The sequence below is a fragment of the Solanum tuberosum genome, unplaced genomic scaffold (assembly GCF_000226075.1).
Source record: "Solanum tuberosum cultivar DM 1-3 516 R44 unplaced genomic scaffold, SolTub_3.0 scf00052, whole genome shotgun sequence".
In the NCBI taxonomy this organism is placed as follows: Eukaryota; Viridiplantae; Streptophyta; class Magnoliopsida; order Solanales; family Solanaceae; genus Solanum; species Solanum tuberosum.
The window spans coordinates 1,866,102-1,874,938 of NW_006238977.1; the positions used below are offsets into that span (position 1 = coordinate 1,866,102).

The following is an 8,837-nucleotide window of genomic DNA, read 5'->3' on the forward strand; positions in this document are numbered from 1 at the left end:
TAGAGAATGACAAAAATAGCTGGAACAATACCAATTAACTAAATAATGTGTCTCAGATCTCACATGATTCCCCACCCCCAATTCCGTGAGATTATGGATATTTTTTCGTCCTAATTTATGCGATACAATTGAAATTTGATAGTCAATCAAACAAGTTTAGACTAAAATTTATTTATATGTTTTTAAAATATTTTAAATTTTTAATTATTTATTATGATTTATAATATTTTTTACAAAATTTTCAAATATATTAATATTATTAAAAAAAAGTTAAAGTTTTTTTATCCGATTTCATGAAATTTCAGTATCACATAAATTGGAAAAAAAATATGTTGTTTATAATTGGGATGTCGATTTCTTCGTGAAAAATATTTACTCGATTGCTATATTTCTAGAAAATTTCTAATGGAAAGTATTAGCAAAGAGTCAATTTTGAAAGAATTTATTATCAAATTTATATGTAGTGCGCACGAACATATTATTGTGTTTGAATTTCTTTTAGACAAATAATACTTTTGGACCTCAGTCACTAATAAGTTTTAATTTTGATCCTTGTATTATTTAGTTAAGTATATTTAACTTCTAATCAACTAAAATATGTATTTTTGATCCCATTTAAGAAATATGTAATATTTATTAGACTGTTTTTTTAACTATATTTTCCTCAAATATGGAGTAATAATATAAATTTCACATAACACGTAATAATTGAATAATCTAATACTTAATAATTCGTTAAATTTGTGGAGATACACCGATAAAAGAATCCAAAATACGCATATCAATCAATTAAAGATTACATATGCTCAACCTCAAAAGTCACAAGGACCAAAATAATTAATTTGTTGATAATTGAGGGACTAAAAATGCTAAGTTTCCTTCTTTTGGGTGGGTGGGTAGATTGCTAGAACATTAGAACCTTTTTACATATTGTGTCAAGGTTCTTACTCGTTCCGTCTCAATTTACATAATGTTGTTTGATTCGATATAAAATTTAAGAAAGAAAGAAATACTTTAAAAATAGTTATCTAAAACAAGTCATATATGTTTGCATAACTATAAATCATCTCATTAAGGATAAAATAGAAATTTATATAGAAATATATCATTCTTTTTAGGACTGACTAAAAAGAAAAATGTATCACATGAGATTCAAAGACGTTGAATTGTAATTACCTCTAAAAATAAATAAATAAAAAGCTAACATAGTAAGTATTCTTTAAGAAGTATAGTTATATATTTTTATTGATTCCAACAACTTTGGCAATGAGATTATTAATTAATATTAATAAACAAAAAGAAGAATATATAAGTTGGGATCAAAAGATTTTGTAAACCCAAGTTCACGGCCTTCATCCACAATTCACAACTCACCTCACAATTCCCAAGGAAATTAAGAACTTGGATTGACTCTCTTAATATATATGTGGGGAAGTCCATCTCTAGATTCAAGAAACTAGTAGGTACTATTCTATACATTTTGTCAATCTTGACACTTGTATCATATCTTTGATAGAAGATTGTTTGAATGGGGACGGAGTCAGAAATTTTAATAAGGAGATTCAAAAGTACTAAATATAAGAATGTCAGATAAGTGAAGTTTGTTTTAGTCGTTGAATACCTCCATCATCAATCAACAGTGTGACCATTTGAATCATATTGAAGGGTAAGTGGGAATACTATCCATTTGAAAATTTTAATAAGGAGATTCAAATATAAATATAAGAATGTCAGATAAGTGAAGTTTATTTTAATCGTTGAATACCTCCATTATCAATTAATAGTGTGACTGTTCGAATCATGTTGAAGGATAAGTGGGAGCACATTTGGGATGGAATGGAGAAAAAATATGTAAGAATGTCACACTTGAGAACTATTTTTGTTTCATCAAAGTCATTGAATCTATATACTTCATATGTTCTATATTATGTGATGTATTTTTTTATTTTTTGAGATTTTAAAATGTATTTTTTTTTTCATCGTATTAACATGAAAAGATTTGCAATTTATGGTACTTTTCGACTAATTTTGAATATTTTAATTTTAAATTATTGAATTTAATTTAACTTTAAAAATTAGTCAGATTCACTCTTGATACGTTAAAAATATAACAAAACGAATTCGTGTTAACTTCGCAGAAGATACAATTACTCGTTGAAAAGTAAAAAAAATTGGCATCGCAAAAATGATATGGAAATATTGCCACATCAACAATTCGACATTGTATGCAATGTGCATGCCATGTCATCTTACTTTTAAAAACATTTTTCTTGTAGCGAGGATATTCACTGTACACTAATATAATTTTCTAACGAAAAAATCAGTTAAATCATTTGTATCATATGTAGCATGACACCTAACAATAGAATTATAAAACTAACGTTATGATAGTTTGTAAACTCCAATAGAATCTCTAACTCAACACCTTGTGTTGTAGTACCACTTGTAAAAGGTTTGAATAGTTGTTTCGTGTTTTAATTAGGTATATTTTTGTCTAGATATTATTTACACATTAAGAAATGATTATTTCTCAATTACATTTCAAATGGTGGCTAAATATTGACAAGCAACCAAAAAAACTAGTAAACCAAGAATTTTTTTATGAATTTATGAATACATACAAACCCATAAACTTTAGCTCGAATCCTGTATATGTGTTTAAAGATCTACTAAATAAGAACAAGTAGTAGAATTAGTAGAAATGGGGCATTTTGGACATCCCAAAAGGGAAAATTGTGGTACAAATTGGGACAAAAACAATTCATATTGGAATATAGTCTATACCTATATATCAAAGATGTTACATCAGCCGTGTCAGATTCTCAAGAAATGCACTTTTTAAGCTTTTTGAAAAGTCCAAGCAACATAAAGGTCTATACAACTATAAGTTAATCCTTCTCAAATGTGTAGACTCTTCAGAATCCGACATGCATGTGTCGTCATTTTTTAAGAGCCCAAGAAACATAGGTCTATACAACTATAATAAGTTGATCATTCTCAAATGTGCAAACTCTTCGGGATTCGATACACACCCATCGACACTTTTGAAGAGTCCAAGCAACATAGAGGGCTATACAACTATAAGTTAATCCTTCTCAAATGTATAGACTCTTTAGAATCTTCGACATGCACATGTTGATATTTTTGAAGAGTCCAAGAAACATAGAGGTCTATACAACTATAAGTAATCCTTCTCAAATGTGTAGACTCTTCAGAATCTCCGACATGCACATGTCGTCATTTTTTAAGAGTCCGAGCAACATATAGGTCTATACAACTATAAGTTGATCCTTCTCAAATGTGTAGACTCTTCAGGATCATGAAGTTCCCATAATCTTGTTTGCTGCTGCACTACCAAAACTGAAGTCTCACTTTCAAATTCTGAGGCTGCAAGAACTCCTCCTACAACACCTAATTCACTATCCTCATTATCCCTCTTTGCCAATTGTAACAAAATTGGCAAGTCTACGTGACGTCTACCAACGATAACAAGATCATAAAAACATCCCAACGATTTAATAACTTCTAACACATCCGCGCCTCTTTTCACCTCTGCTTCTTGATAAGAAACTTGTTCCGAATGAAGGAATTGGAGATTGAATTCATTCAAGATTTGAGAATCAAGAACCTTACTTCTCTCCGAGCCACCAACAATATTTTCGTATGCATTACCTGATCTTGTGAAATGTATGAGTGTCATTTTCACACTAGGATGTCCAGACATTCGTTCTGCATATGACAAAGCTTCGCGATCATCTGCTCCACCAAAAAATAGTACCACAACTCAATATAATGATGGTACATTCTTATTTCTATATTATGTTGCGATCTGAATTTCAATATTTACCACCAACTACCACCTTACAAACCTAGTATAGTTTTGAAAACAATTCAAAACATATTGATAAAGAAATGAATAAGTAGTTACAAGTCCTTGTAAAACGCTATATAAAGCATGACAAAACAGTTCGAAAAAGAGAGTAGTAATTATACAACACTCTTTTCACTTTTGACATATGAATCAATATGAAAATATGTACACAAAGAATCAAAGATTACAATTTCACTAATCAACTACCATTGATGTACTAGAATCCCAATATCTCTAAGAGAAGAATACAATTCCAAACATTGTGTATATGTCTTATCATATCTTTTACTATTATAATGACATTTAAGAAACAACTCATCAATCAAACAAATTGCACCATTCTCAATCAACTTTTCTATCATATGAAACTCACTCCCTTTTACATCCATTTTCACAACCAAATAATCCCTTTCATCATCAACCAAACTCATCAACCATCCAGCAAAATCAAACCCCATAATCTTATCCGAATCCCATAAGAAATCCAACGACGATTGTGCTGATTGTACTCTCCCCAGTCCTCGACCCTTCTCCACGTTCTTCCTAGTTTGTACTCTAGCTATCTCAAAGAACAACATCTCGTTCCTCAACCAAGCTGCATATGGCAAAAGATTGACACCCTTTCTCCTATACTCGTCGTGATATTCCCTATCACCCTCAATCGCGTATACCTCAAACGTCTTGTTCTGTTTCGGATACTGTTTGTTAAACCAACTACCAATGCTTGAACTATAACTCCTTGCTCCAACATCAACATATATGTACCTTTTCTTGAAGCTAATATCAACCATTGAAGACAAATACTTCACATTTCTCAATTTTATCCATGGTTTCAATGGCTCTTTTTTGATTAACGACTCTGCTTTTCGAATTAATTCCCTTTTGTACTCAGGGATAAAACAATAATTTTTCGATTTTTCGAAATCAACACATGTATTTTTCGTACAATGGGTGATCATAGGTTCAAATTGTGTCACCTTTTTGAAAATTACTTGGCGTATACGCGGCCGCCACGTTGCGAAACTGTCAATTTCAATTGAACTGATCAATTTGAAGGAACTGAACAATTGAATCAACGAATTGAGACTGTAATCATCTTTCGATATAGTGTGAATGACGAAAATACCCCCAGGCTTCAATGTTCTGGAAACTTCTTTAGCAAATTCAACCGGTTTCGAAGATCGGTCGAGTACTCCATTTCCGGCGAATTCGAAATGAAATGTGTTATCATCGAACGGCTGGTGATGACCGTGACCGTATCGAATCAACGGCGGAGATGATTTGTGGAAAATGCCGATGGAATCGATGACTCCGACGTCGATCAATGCTTCTACGTCTTGGCCAGTTAGGGTTTCAATACACAGAGAGTGAGAGTTGGGCGAGAGAAAGCCGTCGGCGATGAGATCTTGGAAGATGGAGTAGTAGTAGTTCCGGAGATCGGTGCCGGAATCCGGTAAATCAATGGAATTAGGATTTGAACCGGCGATGTTGAGAGTTAGAGTTTCCGGCAAGAAGCAGAAGTCGCCGGAGTTACATGATTTGCCTTTGACGGTGAAGATGTAAGCGAAACGAGCGAGGAAGACGAGAACTATGAAAGAGACGAGTCGGACCAGAATATTTCCCAGGAAGTTTGGCTTAAGTGTGAACGCCGCCATTGAAGGCATCAGAATGAGGTTGATTTTGGGGCCAAATGAATATTCTGAAAATGAAATATATTGGGCTTTTTTTTTTTTAAGGTTGGAAACCCATATATTCAATTTGGGCCTCAATGTGTTCGCTCAAATTCGTTGTATCAATGTATATAGTCGTGATGGATACGATCAAGATAGATAGTGTATATATGTGTTCGCTCAATTTCGTTGTATCAATGCTCAAAGTCGTATTGGATATAGTCACAATAAGATGTATCCGCGCGCTCAAGAAGATACAAATTTATGCATACTATATACAATCGTCTGCTATTAAAGATATATATAATATACCGCTAAAAAATGTCTATCTCTCATACAACGAAATACAATGACATTACATACCAAAAAAGGAGAAGAAAATGAGCCAAATCTATATATACAATATATAGTCGTTTGTCATTCAAGATACATAAAACAAACAGTTGAAGAAGAAGAAGAGGAAGGTGAACAAATTTATGTTATTCTCTCATATTTCTCTCTGATAAATTATATCAAGAATTTTTCGAATAATGCATTTTCCATTCATCAATTTTCAACTTTTATAAGTGTACATCATAACAATACTTATGTTTTAATTATATGAGTTGAAAGTGCTTATTAATGAATTTTACTTGAATTTATGTCATACAAAAACACCACTCGATAGAACATAGCATTTGGTTTGCTTTTCTTTCACTCTAATGGTAAAAGAAGAACTTTCAAAAATGACTACAGTTTGAACTTAATTAGAGATTTATAGTTATAGTTTATTTAATTACGATAATTATGTTAGAAGGAGGAGAGAGATGAGTGAGATTGAGAGAGGAAGGAGAAAGACGAGCGAGATCTAGAGAGAGGAGAGAGGCGGGAAGAGATACAATTATATTAAATGTATATTTCATCGATAGTTGTATATTTAATAGATAATTGTATCACGAATACATTTGATACAATTAATTTATATCAATGAAAACAATTGTATCAAAAGAAGCAGAAAATGACCCAAATCTAAACATATAATAACTTTTTATACAATTAAATTGTATTAATTGTATTGACGGATATAATTTGTACCAACAAATACAATTAGATCAATATTATATTTCGTAACAAATTGTATTTTGTGTTCATGTGTATTTGTATTCATCTATTACCTTGTGTATATGTAGTTATATTTGTATATGTTACCATCTGTTTCCTTGAGAAAGTTACCAATTGTATTTGTATCATTGAAATATATTATTTGTATTTTTGAATTATAGACAAGAATCTATATCATAGAAATATCTCATTTGTATTTGTATCACTGAAACAAGTATTTCATTAAGTGTTACCATTTGAATCTGTATCATTGCCACATGATCTGTATACAATTGTATTCTGTCAATTGCAAAGAGAGAGGAGGAGGCTAGCGATAGAGGGTAGAGAGATAGGCGAGAAACGAGAGAGGGCATAGAGGGGAGAGAGGAAAAAAGTTTTGCTATAAAATCCTAACTATTGTTCTATATTGTAGTTTATTTAAACTATAACTTTGTATCGCTGGATAATGCATAAAAATATTTAATAAAACTACGTAGTATGGTTTGCCCGCTAAAATAATAATTAGAATATATATAAATATATGAACATACATTTTACTATAAAACAATATATAGTTTTTATATATTTAACTACCATATAATGTAATTATTTTAATTGATCGATCAATTATGTAACTTTAAGGCGGTTCATTTTAATTGTCTCTTTGTTGATTCTCTATTGATATTTTTATTTATATTATTGAATTTGAAACAATCAGATTTTAAAAGCTATTTTCAAAAGAAGAAGAGGGAACATTACTTTAATAATTCCATTTAAACTAATTAATGAGCCATGTGAGGATGACTTGATAATATGAACAGCGTCTGGCTACATTAATTTATGTCGATCAAAGATTATATAATTATCATTTAGGAATTCAAGATTAAAAAAAATAGTATCTTCTACACCCAAAATAATCAAGTGCCGCTTTAGTAAAAAAAAAACAAAAAAAGTTATCCCGAAATAATTATTGCGTTAGAAATTCAAAAAAAAATAGTAATTCTTTTCAACTATATCCTCGTATATTAAAGAAATATTTCCTTTTAATAATTCTCAAAAAACATCTAATTAATAGAAATAATTTAGATAATAATACCTTATATTTATTATTTTCTTTTAATAAGCATAAAATAAACTAAAATGACACTTATTTAAGAACATATAGAAAAATTACTAAGATCAATCTTAATAATTAAAATATATGGTATTCTTGGATGATCCAGGAATATATTAATTATTTGACTTACATGAAAATATTTGTATTACAGCCGTATTAAACCAATTGTTTTAGTTTTACAAGAATAAAATCTCAGTACTTCAAAAGAATATTTCTTTTTTGTATTTTTCCAGACTAGACAAAAAGGGATCATTCAAATTCTATACTCGTGTAAAAAAAATAATTCTTTGATATATATAGCAATAACCAAAAATAATTGTAATTCAAAAATAAAAATTCTAACGTCATCCCTCACAGTGATAACAAAATGCATTGCAAGAAAATCAACCACTTATTTAGCAAAAATAATACACACTCGCACGTTTTAAGTTATTAGCCTTTTTTTGTTGTTGTTTTACACACCAATTAAAAAATATTACTTAGGAGAGATTTTTTATTATTTTAATCTTATTTATATTTATGTTATAATCTATTTAAGTTAAATGTTTACTCAATTTATGTGTCAACTACTTAAATAAGTGCTTCATTTCATCATAGCAACAAAAAATAGGGAAATTTATGGTAGTTTAGGAGCCGATTATTAAGATATATACACTCTAGTTTGCAATATCACGAATCTTGTTAGATTTTGGTGCGTCTACATATATATATCTCGAGATACATTGGATCAAAATTAAGTGTAATTTGTTCTAGATATATTATATTCAAGTAGATTCGCATGTATCTGGTGAGACACATTGACAATTCTAGTTCGCCGTATCTAGGATATATGACTATCTAACTCACCTCTCTCCCTATGTCTAATAAGATAGTTTTTCCACAAAAATATAGACCCGGTCATCAAATATCTTCCTTCGTATTTGGTCTCACCACGTATGTGTTATGATTCACTCTTTTCACTAGACTCAATTTTGCTTCATATAATTATTACTCCTTATATTTCAATTTGTATTGATATAATAAGTTATAGCTCTATAAATATTTGTGATTATCATATTCGAGAGTACTTAAAAATTTGAAAAAATGTGCATGAAATGCA

The 8,837-nt window shown here is 30.1% G+C and overlaps 1 protein-coding gene across 1 annotated transcript; it reads right to left on the reverse strand.

Moving 5' to 3' along the window:
• Nucleotides 1-3,277: 3,277 nt before the first annotated feature.
• LOC107059987 (uncharacterized) lies at nucleotides 3,278-5,526 on the reverse strand. The gene is made up of 2 exons (XM_015307166.1): nucleotides 4,245-5,526; nucleotides 3,278-3,756 (listed from the first exon to the last, which is right to left on the reverse strand). The coding sequence occupies exons 1-2, from the start codon at nucleotides 5,524-5,526 to the stop codon at nucleotides 3,278-3,280; spliced, it is 1,761 nt and encodes a 586-aa protein (XP_015162652.1).
• Between the last annotated feature and the right edge of the window lie 3,311 nt (nucleotides 5,527-8,837).

Excerpts from the sequence above, each read along its gene's own strand:
- LOC107059987 (XM_015307166.1), bottom strand. The coding sequence starts at position 5,526 with ATGGCGGCGTTCACACTTAAGCCAAACTTCCTGGGAAATATTCTGGTC. Across the intron at positions 3,757-4,244 it reads GAAAATGGATGTAAAAGGGA|ATGATCGCGAAGCTTTGTCA; the intron begins GTGAGTTTCATA and ends TTGGTGGAGCAG.